This window comes from Pungitius pungitius, chromosome 2 (assembly GCF_949316345.1).
Source record: "Pungitius pungitius chromosome 2, fPunPun2.1, whole genome shotgun sequence".
Classification (NCBI taxonomy): Eukaryota; Metazoa; Chordata; class Actinopteri; order Perciformes; family Gasterosteidae; genus Pungitius; species Pungitius pungitius.
In genome coordinates, this window is record NC_084901.1 from 22,560,789 (window position 1) to 22,582,708 (window position 21,920).

General features: G+C 46.4%; 1 protein-coding gene across 1 annotated transcript; it reads left to right on the forward strand.

Moving 5' to 3' along the window:
* Positions 1 to 49: 49 nt before the first annotated feature.
* On the forward strand, positions 50 to 10,884 carry LOC119210518 (trichohyalin-like). Its single transcript, XM_037460615.2, has 18 exons — positions 50 to 173; positions 683 to 860; positions 1,118 to 1,243; positions 1,700 to 2,437; positions 3,032 to 3,466; positions 3,562 to 4,872; positions 5,012 to 5,101; positions 5,421 to 5,576; positions 5,736 to 5,852; positions 6,029 to 6,151; positions 6,257 to 6,310; positions 6,404 to 6,955; positions 7,232 to 7,450; positions 7,655 to 8,360; positions 8,858 to 8,988; positions 9,063 to 9,116; positions 9,201 to 9,385; positions 9,558 to 10,884. The coding sequence occupies exons 3-17, from the start codon at positions 1,181 to 1,183 to the stop codon at positions 9,312 to 9,314; spliced, it is 4,863 nt and encodes a 1,620-aa protein (XP_037316512.2). The 5' UTR covers positions 50 to 173; positions 683 to 860; positions 1,118 to 1,180; the 3' UTR covers positions 9,315 to 9,385; positions 9,558 to 10,884.
* The last annotated feature ends 11,036 nt before the right edge of the window (positions 10,885 to 21,920 follow it).

The window sequence follows — 21,920 nt, forward strand, 5'->3', positions numbered from 1 at the left end:
GAGGGGGGGGGGGTGGGGGTACAAGATGGGTCTGAATTGGATATGGAGGATTCTGGTTTCTAAGGAAACCACAGCGCAGCGCAACAAAGTTCACAGAGCTGAAGCTGTGCTTACTGGAAGCTACTCGCTGCATCGGGAGGATGAAACCACGATTCAAGGAACGCAAAGAACAGGTTTGTGTTTTAAGTGCCTTTCATGAGAATTGACTACTTTGTTGATTTGTTGATTACTACTAATGCTAATTTAAGGTTGAGCACCAAATCTAACCATTTTTGTATTTTACAAATGTGACTGTGATCCATTGACTTTGTTATACCTGCCTGTACATTTGTCAGGCCTGCTTGCTAGCTTACTTATCAAGTAAGAATATCCATATCCTTAGACTGGCAGTATGGATGTGGGGAACTGTTTCAGTGTACGTGGAGTCATGCGAGCGTAAACCTGTGTGGCCGTCCTGTACGATTTTGGGGTTGGAGGAGACCCGGTGATGAAGAGGCGGGGTAACCTGAGAGATACCTCTGCTCAAACTTGCTACCAAGCTGTTGACGCGGTGAATAATAGATGATTGTATTTTGTGCCTCTGTGTCTATTTTTGACTGTCGCGTCAAAAGAGCATCGCAGAGATGATGCGCAGTGTTTTTCTTTTTGCTGACGTCTGACACCATCGCTGTCTCCCTCACAGGTAACACTCACCTAGTGGGCACAGGCCTACAACTGGAGGGGGGGGGGGATCAGATGACCTCATAGGACACGACGTGCACGAGAAGAAGCTCTGTTACCACGACAACAGGCTCATTGAGAAGTGACCTGGAGCGGAGCGCAGGTTCAAGCCGACCGCTTTGATGCTACCCAAGGAACAGGTGAGAAGCTGGGTACAGAGGGGATCAAGTGTCACACACCTACCTGCTATTCACTCTTTGGTCAAGGCGATATCACGTGTCACACACACACACACACACACACGACTGCACTGCACACAGAGACGCCGGCACGCTGCTGCTGCCAACATCTCCCTCGGAATACCCCACAAGCTATTTTTTTTTTGCATGTTTATATCCATTCTGGCATTGGGAGGTAGAGGAGAAAGGACATTGAGATTCTTTGTGTTGTGTGGTAGGATCAGAGCTTTGGAGGCTGCTAACAGCTCTATCGGCCGGCCTCTGCCTCTCACCTCCACGTCATGCAGCACTCCCAGAGACTGGACCAAAGGCTACACACGCTCAGGGAGGAGGTCCGAACCATGGTGAGTGCTCAGGACATAGGCATGGATGTACAAACTCTTATACAGATGTGTGAGATCCGTTAGGTCGACTTTAGTTATGAGAGTCAAGTTATCGCCCTACAATATGTCTGGACTAAAATGTCTGTTCAGTGGAACTAATACGTAGAGCACATATGTCAAACTCAAGGGAGTTATATTTGGCCCGCAGGATAGTATTTAATCACAGCTGGCCCAATGATATATTCTCCATTAGAAATAGCTCTAGTCCCTAATCGGTCCTCCGGGGTTCGCCCCCCTCCCTGTCGACTGGACCATTGCCTCTGATTTTACTGGTCAGTAAAGCTAAGATGAGTTTGACACCCCAGTATGCAGTGAGCTTTCTGTAATATGTAGGAAGGACCACTCAGGAGGTGGTTTGGCCAGTTACCCTGTTAGATGGTCTGTATATATAATATTTCCTTCTCTCCAACCTTGTAGACCCACGACAAGGAGCGGGGGGAGCAGGTTTGGAGGGACCGACTGCAGCGCTGCCAGAGGCAGCTGAAGGCCAAAGAGGACGAGATGAGTCGCCAATCCCAGTACTTTGAGAACTTCAAAACCCAACTCCAGCACAAGCTCAGCCTGGCCCGGGACAGAGAGCACAGCCTACAGGACAGGATCTACACTCTAGAAAAGCAGCTGCTGGACATGACTGTGAGAGCCGCCACTGACATCGCAGCCATCGGGGCAGTCAGAATTACTGCCGGGACCGTAGCGCCCAGGGAAGAACCAGAGAGGCTGCCTCCCATGAGAGGACAGGGGGAAGGGGAGGAGGAGAGAAAGGAGGAGAGGAGGAGGCAATGGCAGCCAAGTGTGGGATACAAGAGGGGAGGAGGGCTAGAAGGTGACCAAGAGGTACAAGGAGAACGGATCAAAGAAACACACTCAAATGAAGCCAGGCTGCAAGGCTTCATCCTGAGCCTGCAGGACGATCTCAAGGTGCTGCTGGAGAGAGAGGAAGGCGGCATGACGGAGCGGAGGGGGCTGATGGTGCAGCTCCAGGAGGCCCAGGAGAACAGCCACTTCCTGGACTGCAAGGTGGAGGACATGAAGGCAGAGGTGCAGCTGCTGAAGCTGTCTGAGCAGTCCTTGATGGAGGAAGTTGAAGAGCTGAAAGAGGAGAACCACAAACTCACAAACTGGTTGAGTCCTGGGACTGTCATGTCACACGCCAAGGTGCGTACGACCAAATTATTATTACGGTACAACAGAAAAACAACAAAATATAATATATATTTTTTAAAAGGTCCAAGAGTAGAAGTTTTGAAGAGGGCGTCTTCTCACGTTCAGCATTTACTTGGGTATCAAGAGTCCTGATCCTCATCTGATGAACTGTGCTAACATATCTGAGTAAAGATGCGATGTACTGAGGCAGCTTTAGGTGAAGACAATAGAAACAGAAGTAGTTTGTGTCGAGCACTCTTATTTTGCTAGTACGAGCCAGCCTCTTTACTACAATACTAGTCTAATGCAATTAGACTGGAACGCACAGTGTTAAACAGCTATTGATGTAGCATCTATAGTTAATCATAAAACACTTTAAGACCGTTAACTGTTCAACTGATCCATTAGTATATTGAATGTAGATTTTGGTGGTTTTATTTGGCCTTTTAATTCAACCAGGTTTTCACTTCACCTAAAAAACGGCACGGATTTAATTAAGAATATATCACTTTTGTAGGCTGATTTAGATCATTTTATATCATGGGTGGTATGTGTCGCATTTTTGCATCAGTGGACTCATGTCCCACAACTGCAACCTCCGTGTAGGTACATCTAACGTTGGATGAGGGAGCGGGCCGGCCGCATTCATCTGCAGTTCCACCACTTCACCACCAGGAGGAAGCAGAGAGTCTGCAGAACAACGCAGAGGATCAGTCCTCATCTGCCCAATCAGAATCTACTCCACCTAAAATCTTTTGCCCCCATGTGCCCAAAACCGACCCCATCCTCCGGTCACTCTCTTTGACTACAGAGACACTAGAGGAGTTCAGAATGGGGACCTGGTGCTGTAAAGGGGTTCTCAACCTGGAGAAAAGCCCCAGTGAAGAAACGGATGCCCTGAGGGAAGCCTACAGGAGCTTGGGGCTGGAGAAGGAGCTTGAAGCACATCAAGAACAACGTGTCAGCTCGGAGGTCGACAGCTTCCAACTGAGGAAAGAGGGGCGAGAGTCAGAGATGCAGCAGAGGTCTTCAAGAGAAAAGGTATGTTGCAACGGTTGCAATAGTCCCACTCTTTTTATACAGCTGGAATAACTAACTTTCGGTGTATCAAAAATTCTACCTCTGTGTATCCCCAGATTTGTGCACTGTCCGCCAGTAATAGAGCCAAAGATGCCCCTGATCTCCCCCTCGCCCATGGAGATCTGGTCTGGGCCCTGAATCAAGAGAACCGGGCCTTGGCGGAGCGGATTCAGGAGCTGGTGGCTCACATTGAGCTCAGAGAAGAGGAGATCAAGAGGGGGCAAACACGGCTGATGGAGCGTATCTTCAAGCTGGAGGGAAACCGAGTGCGGCTGGAGCAGGAGTGCCAGGAACACGAGTGTCTGATTACAGAACTCACCAAGAAAACAGAGGATGATCTCAACACCATCATGGAGCTGCAGCAAAGGTTAGAGGAGAGCGAACAGCGTCCGGGGGAATCACAGGTTGCCAACACACCGTGTGGATCTCCATTACAGAGTGAACAGACAGCTGCACCATCGGGAAGTTTTCAAGAGCCGAACCTAGAAGAGTGTGTGGACAGTTTGGTGGAACGTGTGCTGCATGGGGAGGAGCCACGGGGGACGTCAGCTCCACAAGTCAACGACTTGACCGCCGCTTCAGCACCCGGTTCTCCACATGGTGACCACTGTGACCCTCTGCAGAACAGCCTGCTGATCAGTCTGCGCGTTAGTTCGTTGACTGATCAAGAAAGGCAGCTCACCAGGTCGGTCCAGAGCCTCAAAACGGACCGAGAGGAACTGTTGGGTTGCATAAATGCCCTCAGAGAGCAGCAGAGAGACGTCGCTCTGTCGATCCAAACACAAACGGAAGACAAACAGCAGCTAACACGCACAGTTTGGGGACTGAAGGAAGAGAAAGACAGCGTCTCTCGATCTCTGACTGGGGTCAAACAAGAGAGAGAGCAGCTTACCAGGACGGTCTGTGGCCTGAGGGAGGAGAGAGACCAGTTAATAAGGTTTACCAGTGGCCTGAAAGAGGAGAAAGAGTCTTTATCGGGTTTCAAAAGAGAAAAGGAGAAACTGTTAGAATCCCTCTCAAGTGGAAAAGAAGAGCGAGATCAAATCATGCAGTCGCTACATAGTTTACAGACAGAGAGTGACCAGTTGAGCCAGTCGGTGCTCCTTTTGAAACGAGAGCGAGATGAGCTCACCAATTCCCTTAAGTGTCTGAAGGAGCAGAGAGACGAAAAAGAGAGAGTTGAACATTCAATCAGTTGTTTGAAACAGGAAGAAAAACAGATAGAGCTTTTACTTCAGGGCCTTAGAGAGGAGAGAAACATCCTGCAGCAGGCGGAGGGGATCGATCCGACGCCGCTGAGTGTGGCGAGTGATACAGGAGCCACACAGAGAGGTCCGTCTCGTGACCAAAGGGGAGGTTCTGCACAGGTATTCAGCGTGGTGGGATTCATGCATTATGGCGCTGTCTGTTGTGTCAATATAGACCTCCTTAAGCACGATGGCTTATCGAGTGTCGTTACGTTGGATCAATCAATGTGTACTTATGCAACGTGTTTTTAATGGCAAGGAGGAGCAAAGCGACCTGAGGAGGCAGATTGAAGCTTTGGGAGAAAAACTACAGAAGTCACGAGACGATCTGGACAAGAGCCGCGTGGGTGTGAGTTTACACAACTTATCATTTCTTACGTTTGTTGTGGTAAAAGGTAATATTGACTTTAGACATGTCGTGGATTAAACTAAATAATATCAATTTTAAATATTAATTCGAACTCAAGGTCCACTTGCTGGCTTTATTTAATAGAAAACTTGATTTTAGATTTTTTGTCAAACTAATACCTCCAAAAAGGATAGATGTGAAGTTTAAATTTCAGATTTTGTGACGTAGGTGTTTTTAAGTGTTTCAGCTGTGTTTGATATTTACAGGACTGTGATTCCTCACTAGCTTACTAACTCGGTGATGCCTGTGGGGTTTTCAGACCGAGTTGCTTCGCTGTGAGCTGCGTCGCTCAGACGCAGCGAGGGAGGAGGCGGAGAGAAAGGCCAGCGCAGCAAAGGAAGAGCTGGTGAGGTTTAAAGATAAAGCTTCTCAAATGGAAGAAACCAGAGAGGAAAATGACAGCCTCACCACCCAGGTATTTATCCAGAAGAGAAAAACACAATAAGCAAAAAACATACACATTATTTACGCATTTTTAGCAGTAAATATTATTGTTTGTTTTTCTTTTTTGCTAACTTTACCCTCCAGGTGCAAACCCAGATAAACCCATTGTCTATATTTGTATCTGCTGCAGGTAAAGGAGCTGCAGAGGAAGGTGACAGGCCTGCTCAGGGAGAAGGCAGATGCTGTGGCACTAAAGGCCCAAGAAAAGGAGCAATGCAACATCCTCACAGCTCAGCTCAAAGCTAAGGTGTCATTTGTCTGTCTTTCAAGTGTGTTTCTTCAAACTTTTTAAACTTCAGCATATCACTTTTCTTCAGCCTTTTGACTTTCGATCGTGTTAAGACTTTAAACGTGAGCTAATAGATAGTACATAAATACGCTAAGTTCTTATACAGATTCCTTTGTGTGTGTAAAACCTCACAGACGGTGGCCCTAGAGGAGCTGAACTCTGAGTACATTGCCCTAAAAAGAGGGCATGACAGTGAGGATGATCCCAGCGTTGTTCTCATCTCACTCAGGACACGTTATAACGACATCAGAGCTAAGGTGGGTAACCACTCGGCGGAGGCTCTGCAGTGTTTGTCGGAGTGTTTGTCGGAGCAGTTAGTTTCATGTTGATAGCGGATGCTTTTGCTTTATTTCGGACTGTAGTATGACGCACTGAAAAAGGAGCGCCAGAGTGATCCGGACGTAGCTCCTTTAAAGGTGAGCCAAAAAGGATCCAGCTCTCCATTCCTATTGTAATACTACTGCTCCGAGAAGCTGACTTTGACTGACGGATGTTTTGTCCAATGACAGGCCAAGCTGTCTTGCCTGGTGGGGAAGTGTCAGGAGAGGAACGGCGTGTTGGTTCAGATGATGAAGGCAATGCAGAGACACGACTGTGTGGACTCCACGCTCACCCATCAGGTCGAGCAGCTGCTCAGAGACGCTGCTCTGCAGAACTACACCGCAGCGTTCACACCACGCAGCCTCGTGAAAACCCAGGATTACGCCTCTGGGTTGACATCGGGATTTATTTCCAAATTCCATGACCGCACCGGTAGTTTCGCAGCTGATCAGACATGCTCTGCCACATCCCCACTTGTGGAGCAGCAACACAACAATGGCTTCAAAGCTGATTCCGAAGTAAGAAGTGAAAAGCCCAGATCTTTAGTCATAACTGAAGCAAATGGGGAAGACTGGCAAAGTGAAGTCACACCTGGACTGACAGAAATACAAAAGAAAAGTGCCAACTCACATGTGTGCAACTCAGCAGTGCAGAAGCATCCCAGTGTGCCAGCGACTCCGTCACCTGTAGTTCCTTTGGTTCCTGCACCAAGAGAGAGAAACATCTCCACTAGAGCTCAGGTGAGATTTCCTTTTTGTCTAGTGACTCTGGTCAAGGTTGTTCATGTAGGACTGTGATGGAAAGTCACTCTCACACATACACCAGGAGGGCACAGTCCCCCCGGCTTGTAGATGTTTTCTTCATGTGCTAATATGCCTGAATCTATCAAATTCTATTTTCTATTTTTTCACAATGACATTAACGTATCGCTGTTGTTTGTAAAATTGCTTTTGACTTTAAATTGTAAATTAAATTTAAAGGACTCACATGTGCCTAAATGCTAATTCCCACCACAGCTCTCCGCCTCCGCCAGTGGACCAGAGACATCTGGATCGTATCACTCGGACACAGAAGAGAAGTCCTCCCTGGATCCGACCGGTTCCACTGGATCCCCACTGAGTCCGACTCCTCCCTCCTCCAGCGCACGTTGGGGTCCCAGCAGGAGGCTGAGTAGTCCCGAGAAGATCATGGACATGTATGAGCAGCTGCAGCAGACTCTGATGAGTAGCTATCAGGTACACTTTATGCTACAAAGATGCAGGTTGAGGTTTAAGTTTGAAAAAAAGCATTGCTCCTACAGGAGCGTAAGTCTCATTAGACACACCACATATTTCTATTCATGTTCATGTATTTGATCCGTGCACAAAAAAAAAAACAGTGGAAACCTACAAGTTTGATGTTTTTAGATGTGTAATAAATGCTTCTCTCTCAATTCCAAGTCTCCAGAGAGCAGAGGAAGGGGACCGCAGCCCAGGAAAAGTCTCCCTTTTTTATTTTCGGCCGACCTGCAAGCTGCCTCTGAGACGAAGAAGCAGCGCCTCCGTTTCAATGTTCCGCACACCGACTCGCTCCCGGTCACCGCGGCTTTGAGCCCAGCTAAGCACACTCCAACAGGGACAACCACAAATAAGTCAACAACACTCTTTGACGCAGTGGCCTCTCGATCTGCTAATATTACATCAAGTCCCAACCTGTTTGCTCACGGTCCCTTTAAAGCAGACCCATCTAAAACCACATGGTCTGCTGTAACTAGCTCTTCTGACTTTCCTTTTTCCACAACGGCACCCTGCAAAGCCAAATCCGTCTCGAGCCGTGGCACAGATATAGATTCCCCAAAACTGGCAAAGAAAACGCCTGCTGTCCCGGCTAAATCTGACCCTAGACACGCGTTTTCTACTCCTTTAACCACCACCATCACCGTGGACTGTGATGTCTTGACCACCACCTCAGAGACAGCTGCCCCGAGCTCATCGACTGCCCCTGGGGCAAATCTTTTTCTCACGCCTTATAAAACGGATGGTGCTGCACCCGCCCACCATGGGCTTGTATTTGCTGCATCCTGCACTCGCCCTGCTCATTGCTCTCCTGGGAGGTCCAGCAAGTCTAGCAGAAAATCCACTGCTGCTCCGGGAAGGCCCACAACAGGTACTCCACTTATTTGATGTTACACAAAGGGCAAACACACACATCACTGCTTTAAAGTCCTGCTGTAACACATTCTTGTTTTTCAGATTTGACTCATTGAATTGACCATAAAACTTTTCGTGTTATAGCTTCGTGATTGTATTATATATGCTTGTGTATTGCTGCAATGTGATTATATCCAGTCCAGATATGAAACAATAATGTCTTATCTAATTCCAGAACAATTTTGATTTGGCCAGTTTGATGTTGTCCTATTTATTGCACACTGCAATGCATGATGATACATCTTCACCTAAGTGCTTGTTTTCACTTGTAAGTTCAGTTTGAAGTGAGTAACGTTATGTTTCTCTATTCTCGTGGGATTTTAAAGTAAAATATGCCTGCCAATTAATAAAGAGATCAATCGATTAGGCTGCATTTACCTCACGTTTACAGCGTTACATGCGTTGGATCGTTACAGGTAAATAAAGCACGGTGCTTGATTTCTCTTCCTCCAGAAGCTCCAGCTGAGGTTCAATCTGTTGAGGTTATCAGAACAGTGGGCCAGGGCAGCCTGATGATTGGTTGGGAAAGGCCGCCGCTGGACGAGCTGGGCTGCAGCAACGGCACGTTTGTGTACGGCTATCGGGTAGGCAGCATGCACCATGCCCACACTTCACTAGTTGTTTCTTCTTGTACTCATCCTTTCCTTTCACCTCTCAGGTGTTTGTAGATGGAGACTTCCACAAATCTGTCATGAGCTCAGCGTGCACCAAGGTATCAGGCTCTTTGAAAGCTCTCATCGCTCTTAAAAATGAAACTGAACAGCAGCTTTTCATTTTGCTTTTTCGTTCTCCCCAGTGTGTTCTGGAGAACGTCAAGCTAAGCGGCCCGGTCCACATCAGTGTCCAGACGCTGGGATCCAACGGCCTCAGTTCAAACTTTGTCCACACCATGTACATGGCCTCGGTCTGAATAGCCTGAGTCTCGGTCTCGCTGCAGTGAGCACAACGGGGGCTCGGTCGGATTGCTGCAGCCTCTCAGTGGTAAATGGGTGTCTGTCTGTTTCAATGAATCAGTGTGTTGGTGCCGACACAAAGCACATTTGAATGTTTTTGTTTGATCGAACAGCTGACTTTAAATCATATTTAAAGAGGGCTTCTCTGTATTCTGTTTGACGATCTATTTTTCCCTTTGTCCTGTGTGTCCGCCCTTCAGCTCACAGCCATCTATAGCCTGCAGCTCCCCGAGGGGCCGTCCTAACCTCCACCCCCGGCAGGAGACACCGTCACGCTGCTCGGATGCCCCGAGGCTCAGGTCAACCAATCAGAAGAATCTCACGTTGTCTCACTTTACCAGCCTACGAATACGTTTATTGAACTGTGGCCGGCCGCTAAACCTCAAAACCACTCACCGAAGATGTCACACAAACCAGGACTGTTGCCTCTCTGTCCCTCCGTCCCTCAGCGTTGCTCTGCACGTGAAAGCAGCTGGTTGATTGTTGTTGGAAGAACTTCCTGTTTCTTAGTTGTCTTGAATGAATGAGAAACATAGTGGCTGCAAATCAGACAAATCCGCACTGAGGAAGACGCGACTGTTTGTTACAGACCACATGACGCAGAGATGAATCACGGAGTCAAACGCTGCTTCGTGACACCAACTTTTAATGCCGTCGTTCCACCAAGACAGAACGCGCTGGAGGGACGTCTGAACACTGTGTTAAACACAGAGAGACCAGGTGTCGTATTGCTTCATGGGAGATCAATGCTGCTGCCTCTCTTGACTCTATGACATGAAGATGCTGGCTAAAGGGACACGTACTGTATCAAAAGCCTTTGTTTTTTATTTTTTATGTGCAGTCACGTGCCGACGCAACATCTTACTTGATTTTTACACATGAAGCCAAATATGAGAAGAAGAAGAGATTCACTCCAAAGACTCGTGTGTCAGCGTCTCCTTGTGCAGGTTTACGGGATCACTCCAAACAAAGAAGTTATTTAAGTTCTGAATTTTGCACACAGTCATTGTTGTATCTGATTATAGCTGATAGCAGGAGATGGAAGTAAGAAAAGAAATTATCCCTGATATTTTTTGTAGAGAATATTATATAAATATGCCACAAACGATACGTCTTTTTGTATGAGTGACACTTTGATTTCTCACACCTAGTAGGTGTTATATTTGCACGTTTGTATTGTTTTATACAATGCTCACGATATACACACAATGTTCTTTTGCTACTTACCTTATGTACGGGTGTGCAGTGATCACGGTGCAGCAAAGGTATTTTTCTATCAGTAATATAGATATTGATTCCTCGTGGATTCCTTTGCAACTGTACAGAGAATAAATGTTTCTATGATATTGACCGCCATTCCAGCGTCTGTGTGCTACAACACCTGAACAGTTTGGGTTTACAAATGCTCGTTAAAATCAATTCAAAGTTGAGATTTTATATAATATGGAAAATACACTGAGCTGTCCAATAAACATCTGGGGATTCAGAATGTTACTTTATGGGCTAAATAAAATATTTATAAAACCATTTGATTTTGTGAGAAAGCTTTGTCTTTTCTTTCTCAGCTTTTGGTGGTGACGATAAATGTGTGATTTAACTCTTACATCTTACTCCTGTTTATTCACCCATCGATGGACAAAGGGGGCAGACATTCATTAATGACTCGATGAGAGCTGCTTTGTGTGCTTGTAACTCAGTCCCTATTCCTGAAAGCTGCTTTCACAGGAGATCTAGTAGGGTGGATGATGCGTATGTGCATGCACACACACACTCAAACCTCTCTCATCTAATCGGTCACAACACCAAAAACCTGAGGTGCGAGAAGAAGAAGAAGCATCCGCGGCCTAGAATGTGGAGCCTCATCATCACACGCTTTGGGAACTCCTCTGAGAGCAGAAGGAGCTGCGGGTGGAGGAGGGAGTGTGTTTGTGTGATGGAGGGTAGGTGTCTTCTAACACCTCGTCTCCTGCGCCGCTTTCTCTTGTCTTGTGTCTGTTGCTTGGAGTAAACCTCGTATCAGCAACACCCAAAACGTCTCACACTACCGATGAGTGCTTTTTTTTACAGACACCATATCCTTGTTTGCAGCGGTAGTTCCTCGAGGAAAGTACCATTTTGTCATTTCACTATTCACTTATTAATCCTCAAATCAGAATAATTTATTGCACTTTACACTTTACTATATAAATAAATGAAAACATGTGATGCAACACAGCGTTTTCTGTATCATCAATACTCTTGCTTACGTACACATTACTTATATTACTTATATTAATTAAGAGCTGAGAATGCACGGGAAGTACATATGTACTGTAACAAAAAAACATTGTAGATGAACCGCGGGTTAAGTTCTTTAACCCTGGAGATGTTGGGGAGAAGCGACCCTGCTTCCCTTCCCCCTACCTGACCTTTGTTCCTCTCCCCGATGAGCAGATCAGCTCCAGGTGTGTCTCTTCCCCCACCTGATCCCCACGCTCCCCTGGCCTCATACAATATTATCCACTTTGTCCTTTCATTTGTTTTTTTTTAATGGGTCAAACTAAACCATAGCACAACATCGATCGCTACTGAAGTTTGAAGGTTTGACCAGCCTTATCGATTCTTCATTTAAGTGCGTCTGCACGGACAATTTCCTGCGATACGCCACATGTGTGAGAGCACGAATTGAATGTTGGATCTATTAGGTTGGACTCCAGATTTAGATGAACTCGATGTAATCTGTAGCTCCCCCCTGCACCGACTAAAGAATCCACAGGAATCTCCCCAGACCCCCCTCCATCATTAGCGACACATATATTTTGCGTGTGTGCGCGCGCTTCAAGGTCTGGTTTGAGCCACTTAATGACATCTATGGCGATACGTGTGCCATGATGTTACTGATGCTGTGTAGGCCAACATGGGAGTTGCAGGACATGTATGTGCATCACTTCCCAATGGGACGCCGGTGACAGCTGGGCTCAAGCTTCCTGCGAGGATGTTCCGTTGTGACGTTTAAAGGCACTTCTGGAGCCTTCTGTACGTGTGTGTGTGTGTGTCCTTTGCATATGTGGCTGAGGGAGTATCAGGGCTGCAGGGTGAGTGTGTGAGTGAGACAGACAGTCGTTATCAGCAGCTTCTCTCAAAGAGGAAGCAATGGTGTGTTTAAGGCTTTCATTCCCCCCAGAGGAGATCTTGTCACTTCCATCATCGGCCACTGGCCCCCCCCTGAGCGCTCTGAGCCTGAGTAGGACGGAGGTCTGGAGTGGACTTCTGGCCCTGCAGGCTGATGAGCTGTGTCGGGGCAGATGGGTCTTGATACTGGAAGGTCTTGTTTTGATGCTGTAGCTGCTCATTACAAGGGCCGTGTGCGTATGTAAGGGTGGGGGGGGGGGCTTGCACGGGTATTGTCATACTATGCATTCAGAAGAAGATTACCAACTGCTGATCCCTCCTGACTTTTGTATGTACACGGATTTGTGGTTTGTGTTGGTGTTGGATGTCTCCTTTGTTCTCACCATCTCTGAGTCTGTTGTTGTGGCCGTATCAGCCCATCTCTGTGCCTGTTATATTTAGAGGAAAACCATTATCACAGCTTACAGCTGGCTGCCTGTGATTTAATTCTGACAGATCTGCAGCGTTCAAAGCAATCTCCTCTGTTTTTGTCTGGCTCATTTTTCTTCAACCCCCTCCCTCTTTTTACCTCCTTCTCTCTCTCTTTTTTTAGTCCATCTCGTCTCTTTTCCTCCTTTTCTACTTTCATCATTTCAAGCCTTTTTCCCTCCCATTATACAACTTAAGCTCTCTATTTAAACTCCGTCTCTTTCATACAATTCATATTCTCTTTTCATCTTTGCCTTTTCTCACCCAAGTACATTATATTAATGCCCCTTTTTCTCTCTATTCGTTGCCCCCCTTTTCAGTTCAATTTGAAGCTTTATTGCATCTACCCTTGTTCCTTTTCTTCTCCATTCTAGTTCTAGTTTTTTACCATCTCTTTCTTCCACAGTGCCCCTCACGTACGCTCTCCTACCGGGCAGAGAAACCGAGACCTTCATCCGTTTGTGCAAATCCACATTGAAACAAACATCAAACAGAGCGACTTCTAATTTGGGAAGAGACAAGCAATTAGTTACCCTTACATCCTTGAATGTGTGTGCAAATGCAACCCTAATCTCATTAATCATGAACAATGGGGGCGGTAATAGAGAAGCATGCTCATGCAAATTCCCCCACACGGTAATTTTCTTCATGCTTAATAGCCAAAACAGCGGTGGCGCCTCAGAAAACAATCCTCCCCCCTCTTGAACTCCGCTCAACCGTTCAACTCGCTTTCATTTCCTCCCACCTCTCTTTCTTTCTTCCTTTTTTCTTCACCTCACCTTCCGCTGCCTTCACAAAGTGTGGACCTACAGAAAAGTATTGATCTCAGTCCCGGTTAGACGGCAAAGACCCTTGAGATCGGGACTTTCACATCCTCCAGCTCATTCCCGTTTCTCCAGCTCTCTGTTTTTGTATGCCATTTATTTGCATTTTCATTGCTTCATTGCTTGCCTCTCTCTACCCGGGTGTCTGTTTACATCTATTTCTTCATTTCTCCTTCTCGTAACTTTGCTGTTATTGCATTATTTCCCCCCTTTACTTTGCATGCTTTAGTCCAGGAGCTAAATGTGATGTGCACTAAATATAGCCCAGGAGGACGTTATAGAATAACATTTCTGCATCCTGTACCAGCTTCCTTCTCTCTCCTCTTTCAGTTCCATCCTCTACTCTCTTTTAGTCTCTCAATTTCTCCCTCAATTAGTTTCAGGTGCTGATGAGAGTGTTGCGTAAAGCTGGGTCAGGATGGATTAGAGGCCTGGTGAAAGTCAACAGCTCGGATGCCTCAACACGATTGGGAAGATGCAACTGGACGGACTAATGGGCGGTCCAGCTGTCTGGCTTGAGGTATGTTAATGAGTTGAAAGGAATCAATGATGAAGAGAATCTTTATGAAACCAAAACATCTACATTGACACTATGTGATGCACGTTTGTAGCAGCACTACAGTGGCATAGAGTACTCAATACACTTGCTTGAGTGCCGTGGAATACAGCGGTATCTGTTCTTCAGTGTCTCCATTTTCTGCAACCGTTTACCTTTCAAAAATGGACACAACATTATTACAAAACAGTTGACTATTATGAAAGAAATCCCTAAATATATACAGCAGAAAAATGCAAGACGTTATATTATTATGAAGTATATTCATATGTAATTGATTTTGTTATTAACTTTTTAAAGTCACTTGATTGAAAGTCAACATTTGCCTGAATACCACTGAAACTTTTAATAATTCAAGGTTATTTTAAAGTTTTTTTAATACTACATTTAATTGTCTCCATGTATTTGATCATATACATGATTTATAAACGTTCTATTCGTGCATCTCGTATTTGTATCGGTTGTGTCGGATGTTTTTTTTTTAATCATTTATTAAAAGAGACATTCACTACCTTTACTTTATCTACATTAAGAAATATGTCATGTAAACATGAGGATAATGGACCCATTTAGAAAATATATCATCGTAGAATTTGTTGAAGAATAAGTATGCTATTCATGACCTTACCTACACATACACAGCTCTTTTTTTCAACCCATGGGGTGGGGGGGGGTGTATGCGCTACTGTAGAGAGGCTGTGGGAGGAGTGAGTGTGTGTGTGTGTGTTTGCCTAGAGAGAGAAAACGAACGCGCTCAGTGAGTTTGCCCTGCATCGGGGGGAGCTGTCTATTGTCCCCGGTGCTGAAGGTGGATTACTGCTCCCCCACTTGAAAGGCACGAGTCATTTGATAAGCTGGGGGGGGGGGGGGGGGGGGGGGAGAGAAGTGAAGAAGAAGCGGGAGAAAATATAGAAAGGGTGATGAGACGTCTTCATCACTGCCACCCCCGGGGCTGCCTGAAGATTGGAAGGAAGTTTCTTGGAAACTCGGACTGTAAGAGCACCTCCAAGGCGCTTTGGTTGTCTCAGTTGAGTTTATGTCTCTAACCCGCGTCCCCTCTGGCTCTCACCCGCTGTCTCTACGTGCTCACGCCTCTGTCAAGCAGGCACTAACTCGGACTCATTCCGAGGCGGGATGGGGAAGGTGGAGGAGGGGTAAGTGGGAGAGGGGAAAGCAACGGGAGACCACAGCTTTCGTTTTCACGTCTCCCTCCGGCTCACAAGAGGAGCTTGCCCGCCTCTGACCGGCCCACTCGGTTGTGCCCATACACTCCACCAGAAGAAGTTGTATCGATTGCCGCCTCGGCTTGAGAGAGCTGCTCTGGACCTGGAAACCCCCGTCCTGCCCGCCTGCTCCCAGGTCGCTGTCACGATGGCCGGGTGTGCTAAGCGCTGCAAACAGGGACTCGTCAAGTTTGCTTCCTCCCTGCACAAACTGATCAGTGGGACTCTCATCAAAGGTCCGTGAGTGCTTCCGTTGTGTTTCTTCTGGCTTGTGTTTGTGCAAGCACACGTCTGTGTGGATGTGTCCTTGCACAGCTGCAAGCTCTGGAAGTAGACCTAGGTGTGATGTGAACCGTTTCATTGGCCACGCCGTTAAATTACTCTCTTACAAGCTGATGTTAAAGTCCATTTCACCTCATCGCTCATCTTCAGCTCATACAAATCTGTTCTTTGATCTGCACTGTACTCTTGTCGGCAGTTGACCTCGTTCTGTTCAGTGTGCTCTCCAGAGGGTGGACCGAAGGAGACATGGAGGAAGCGATGAAGCAGCTAACAGTGAAGAGAGATAAAGTTGATGTAGGGCAGAGAGTGTGTGTGTGGGTAGGTGTGATGGGGATGACTGTGAGGTATAAAATGTGTCCGTGTGGCATCGGGGGAAAAGGAGTCGTACGCACACGATGCTGGGAAGAACAGAGGATTCATTAGCTGTTATGTGTTGGTGTGCATCCATGTGTCTTTTTCATGTGCACATATTGGAGTAAATTGAAGATGTCATTCTGGTGCATTTTATTGTTGAAGCTAAGCAGGGGAATGCACGCAAAGCTTCACTAAATGTGTGCTGCACAGCAGCAGCCTGGAGGAACACACACACACACACTTACAGTATAATGCTCTTTGAGCCAATTGACATTTTGTCCGGAGGAATGGGAAACATCATAGAAGTCAGTCACACACACATACATTACACTCACAAAGACCTACTCACTCACACACATTCTGTCACACTGGCTAGAAACGCCCACAAGGAACATGCGCACACACACACACACACACACACACATACATGTCATGAAGGAGCTGCTGCTGAGATTTGGTTGCGTAACAAATTACTGCTTAGAAGAAAATCCACAGTCAAAATAGGAAGCAGCAGTAAGAATGAACAGAAGCTAAACTAAACTAAACACACGCGTGTCTGAAATTCCAGCCCATTAGGGAGGCCTTTACAATATTGTCATTGTAGGGCTTGTGGGGACGCATTTCTCTCCTATTGTGGATGTTGCTGTTTTAATCTGGCAGGCCGATGCACTTTTTGTTTAAATCGTGAAAACAAATAGTTCTGCTGTTGTGTTTCAATCACAAATAGTTCACAAATAGCTCTTTTGGCTGGAATTCAACTTTTGCTTGAGTTTGATGAGGTGCTTCACTACACCAGATGCCCGGTGATATTTACAGAACATGGAACACAAACTTTCCTGCTGCCTGCCTAATGAGGTCTTATTGGGTTCGTTTTTTTCAGAGGGCTGATAAAGGGCAGTTGACACACACACACGCTGCATCTTTAATGTGTGTCTGAAAGATTCTTAAAGGATTTTGATGAATCTGTCTTGATGCTGTCCTCTCAAAAAGGTTCTCATGTGTTACTGCAGTGAGAGACGCGGGGTCGAAACGAAGCAGAGGAGCCCAAGAGATTAGGAGTTTCTCTACATTGTACACTTTCCATGATGCAACTCGTTAGCATCATTCATCAGACCCTCTCGGACCCCCGGCCCCCTCACATCTTTCAAGCTCCACGCCCCTCCAGGCTGAGCTCCTCTTAATGACGAGTAAAAGGATCCTTGTGTGTCAAATTTGTGGTGGGCCCTTTCTGTTTCCTCTCAGTCTTCTTTGAAATACTAATAGTACTTCAAAAACGACTGATGCTATACCTCCGTCCCCTCGGGCTACGTCACAGGAGCAAATACAGGAGATTGGGCCGATATTTGGCTTGAAAGTGGAGTCAATAACTCAGACTTCTGAGAGACAACAGAAGGGCCTCCCTATAAGCACAGATAAAAAGGTCCCCGCACTAAGAATGAACATCCTCTCTCATTGATTAATAAGAATAAGATCCGCTAATGATGGTTCATTTCATTTATTCACTTAGTAGCACCGACACCATTTTTTCCTCTTTTTTAGTAAGATGTATACATGAAAGGTTAAAAAGAGTCAGTGTGCTCTGCAGCCGAAGGGCCTCTCTGCCTTTTATACTTTGACTTACAGACTCTTTTTTTAATGACCTTTAGCAGTCTGCATTTTAGGACACTTGTAATAGGAACATTAATATATTCCTTTCCCTCAGTAGCAGCCGCAGCTGCTGAGGAAGTAGTGAGGTTTTGTTTATTCAGTGGACTCAAAGACAATGCAAATGCAGGTATGCTCACAGGATTCATACTGTATATGTGGAGGGTGACGTTAGGGCACCATTGACCTCTGCTGGTAGTTGTGAGAAAATACAGCTTTTATTCGACAGAAAATCCCATCTGCTGACCTGATGGATCTGCTAACAAAAAGTCAACGATTTCTCCTTAATTCGGAACTGTGTTTCCCACTGGAAATGTACAGCATATGTGTGCACTGTGAGCAACCACTGTTAATTAAAGTCCCTGAAGCTGAAAGCGGCACAAATGATATATATGGTCATAAACCGTGACCAATTATCCAAACGTTTGAAATGAGCGAAAGTCAATATGATTTGATTTCAGTTTAAGTTTAAGTAGTAGCTGTTCATGAATAATGTATTGGTCGATATAAAAAGAAAAAGACGTGGCGTGATGGAATTAATATTGCTGGTATCATGTGAAATGTCTGTAATTTTAACCTCAAATAGGTTTTGTATTGGCAGAAGTGTGGAATAGATGTAAATCGTTTTTTACTGTACTGTTGAGTAATACAACTTTTTTGGTTAAAAATACCCCTTCTAAGCTGTGCTCACCTCCTCTATAACCGCAGGCTGATTATACCAAATCCTTATCTTCACCTCCTTCCTCCTCTGAGTTCATCTCTGTCTCTCACCCACCTGCTCAGCCCTAAACTTATCTGTGGAATTCCTGTTAACTCCTGAAGAAAACGCTGCAAACATCCTGTCAAGCCCCGGCAGCGCCTGCAAGGTTTCCCTTATCCTTTCCATGCAGGCGGCCCTCTGGTGCCTCCCTCTGGCCTACAACGCTGTGCAGTGTGGCTCAGAGGAAGCACGGGTTCGATCTGGTCTGCATGTGTTTCTGTAAGTCCGTAAGTCAAATTGCTCCCGAAGGCTGTGGCGTTGGGGGTCGAGTGGGATTGAAAAAGCATTAGTTCACATGCTAATGGGCAGGTGGCGCTGTGCCTGGCAGTGAATGAGGGAGTGAGTGTGTGGATGCTCTGAGGATAAATGTTTGTTAATTCACCATTCACCTCACAAGGGAAGGCAAACAAAAACTGTCTTTGGCTAAAGAATGCCCAGCAAAACACAGAAAGTCCTAATCAGTCCCTTCTCATCTTCAGCCTCCAGTTACCTCATGTCAGTATTAATACACAACGGGAAAAGTTTAAAAAAAGAATAACCAAAATCTACTCACCAACTTTTCCATGGGATACTTCCCTGGAAGAGCCGACCAAGAATGTGCCACTCAGTCTTCAAAGTGCTCTCGCGTTGGGAATGAGAGGAACATGCAACCCTAATCATCCTTTTCCTTCCTGCCCGTTTACCGGGTCGACCAGATGAGCTCATTTGCGAAAGAGAAAAGAAAAGAAAAAAAACGAAAAAAGGTGACTCAAGCGTCCCACATTTTAACTTCAGTAACAATTCACTCAGAGGTCTCACTTGAATGCCACACAGTGCACAGCAGAGGGCGTCAGACTCCTCATCCTCACCTCTTTCCTTTGCTGAAGTCAAATGTCGTGAGCAGCTCAAATGAAGCAAAGACCAAGTGGCCTTAACCAAACGGGGCATTATATATTCAGCGCCTCAAAGTGCTGGCTGATGAGGCAGCTCTTCCTCCTGTTTGATGAATGATGACGGGACACGGAGGTGGAATTTCAAGCTGTGGGTTCACCGGCATCGCCCCCCGAGGACTTAGATCCAAAGTGTCCCACAGAAGTGCTCAGTGAACTATTCCGCCGCTCCTCTTTTCTTCATTAGATATTTCTTTCAAGTCCTCCCTCTTTGATTCGGGGGCTACTTGGCTTCACTTCACTGTGTTCAAAGAAGAGCGAGAGGGCGTGAAAGTAGGATGGACAAGTGTCTGCATGTGCACGATTGCAGTCTTTGCACATGTGGTAAGCATGTGTGTATCTTTGTGCACACATGCTTTGATGTGGATATTTCAGAATGTGCTTCTCCCCCTGTGTGTGTGTGTGTGTGTGTGTGTGTGTGTGTGTGTGTGAACTGCTGCTTAGCTCCAAAAAAGCTGTCATATCACTTTTAATGCGCCATAAGGGACACAGAGTGCATGTTTAATAGTAAATGTGATGCATGGTAATTCATATGGAAGCGGCTCTCGGGGGGAGGGGGGCACCGTTCTACCCCCCCAGCTCTGTCATAAATCCCCAGGCTGCATAGAATGAGCCCTTCCATCAGTCTTTATCTGCTGAGGAGGGAGGAAAAGTGAAAGACACAGAAGGGCACAGTCAATTAAATGGAAGTATTTGTATTGAGTTCAGAAAAAGTTGGCATTTTTGTTTGGAAGGAAAATAAAACATCATCCTCTCGTGTATCGAGTGCTAAATGTCTGCGTCTAGGAATAGTAGTGACTGTTAAACCTTCATGTTGGTGAAACATTAAATAGCTGAATGGTTCACAGCCTGGTGTTGGCGCGGCAGAGAGAAGGTAGTATTTCCCACCCTGACAGGCGGCGTGCAGCACGTGGGCGGCGTACAGCAAGGAATCTTCCGGGGGGGGGGCCTAAAACAGAGAAATAGACCACTATCAAGGAGACACGGGTCCAAACAGAACCGACTCAGCCACACATGTGACGTTACGTGTTATCTCCTGCCTGCACGCTGCGTGTAGTCATCCTGTCGGGATGGTTGACCTTGTCTCCTCCATTCACTGCTCCGGTGAATCCTCACGTGTGTTTCCGATGACTCAGATCCCACCTTTGAGCCGGTTTGAGCCAGGTGCAGTTCTCCCTCCTCTCCGTCCCGCCATCTTGTTTCTGTCATTTTTCTCCACCTGCTCCTTCTTTGCACCCGCCCCCTCCCTCCCTCCCTCCCCACCTATCTCCCCTGCAATTTACGTTGACCTACCAGTTCTCTGCTCTAATTTGCTTCTTCCATTTCCCTCTCTTACCTCCTCCCATCAATCTCACCTTCCACATCCTCTCCTCTCACAGTCCCCCTCTTCTCCGTCCCCTCTGTAGTTATTATTGCTCTCCCTGTCTCAGTTTCTTCACTCGTTCCCTATTTCTCTTCCCTCCTCTTTTGCACTTCCAATCCTCAGCTCTCATCTCCTCTCCCCTGTGTGGCCGTTCCCATGCAGCCTTCGTTTGATAAGACCGGGCGGTGACTGACCGCACGATCCATTATTTACCGCCTGCCCTCCACATTTCCTCTGCTTCTCAACACCTTCTTAAAGCTGCTGTCAAATGCCTCCGTGCCCTTCTGTCTGACACCATCCTTTTCTCTCCCGTACCCCGCAGCCAGTCCATTCAGGCCGTCATCTCGATCTAGTGAAAGGTCCATTGTGTAGCGGTTAATAAAGGATGAGCGAGAGGTGGGCCTGACAGCAGTGTGTCGCATCACAGACGACGTCCGGCATCATGTCTCGGAAGAGTTTAGCCCTCGGCCTAATGGGATCAACCTGTTGCTGTTTGGTGTTATTGAACTGCAGAGCTATTTTAGTGTCCTGGTCTGAACAACTTGCAAATAAATGCCTCAATTACTTTGTCCGTGTTTTCGCGGGATAGCTTCAGGAATTCTTACATTATTTTAAAAGGATTTCAGTAGATATCAGCAAAGATTTCTGGATATATGTGATGAATTATACTAACCTAGCTTTCTTAACATGACACTCGTTTTGAATGATCTGTAAAGTCCTGATAACTTTTCCAATTTTCGGCTGTGTTTGTAGGAAAAAAGGAAGTTGCATTAGACCGGGGTGCATTTGGGTGGATGGCACAGAGCATGTTTGTGTCAATACCCTCCTTGACCTGCGTGACTCCAGGTCGCTGACTCGGACCTCTTTTCCAAATGATGTTGTAACCTCTCTTGGTCTCACGTTCACAGGTAGCTGATGTCTTCTTCCGTTTCCGATGCTCTTTCCCTCCCAGGGTCCATGGCACCACCCGAGTCTTCTTCTCCTTCTCTGTGTGTTACATTAACCAAATGTGCCTCCTGAAGTCCTTGAAGCCCCCTGAAGTCATACAT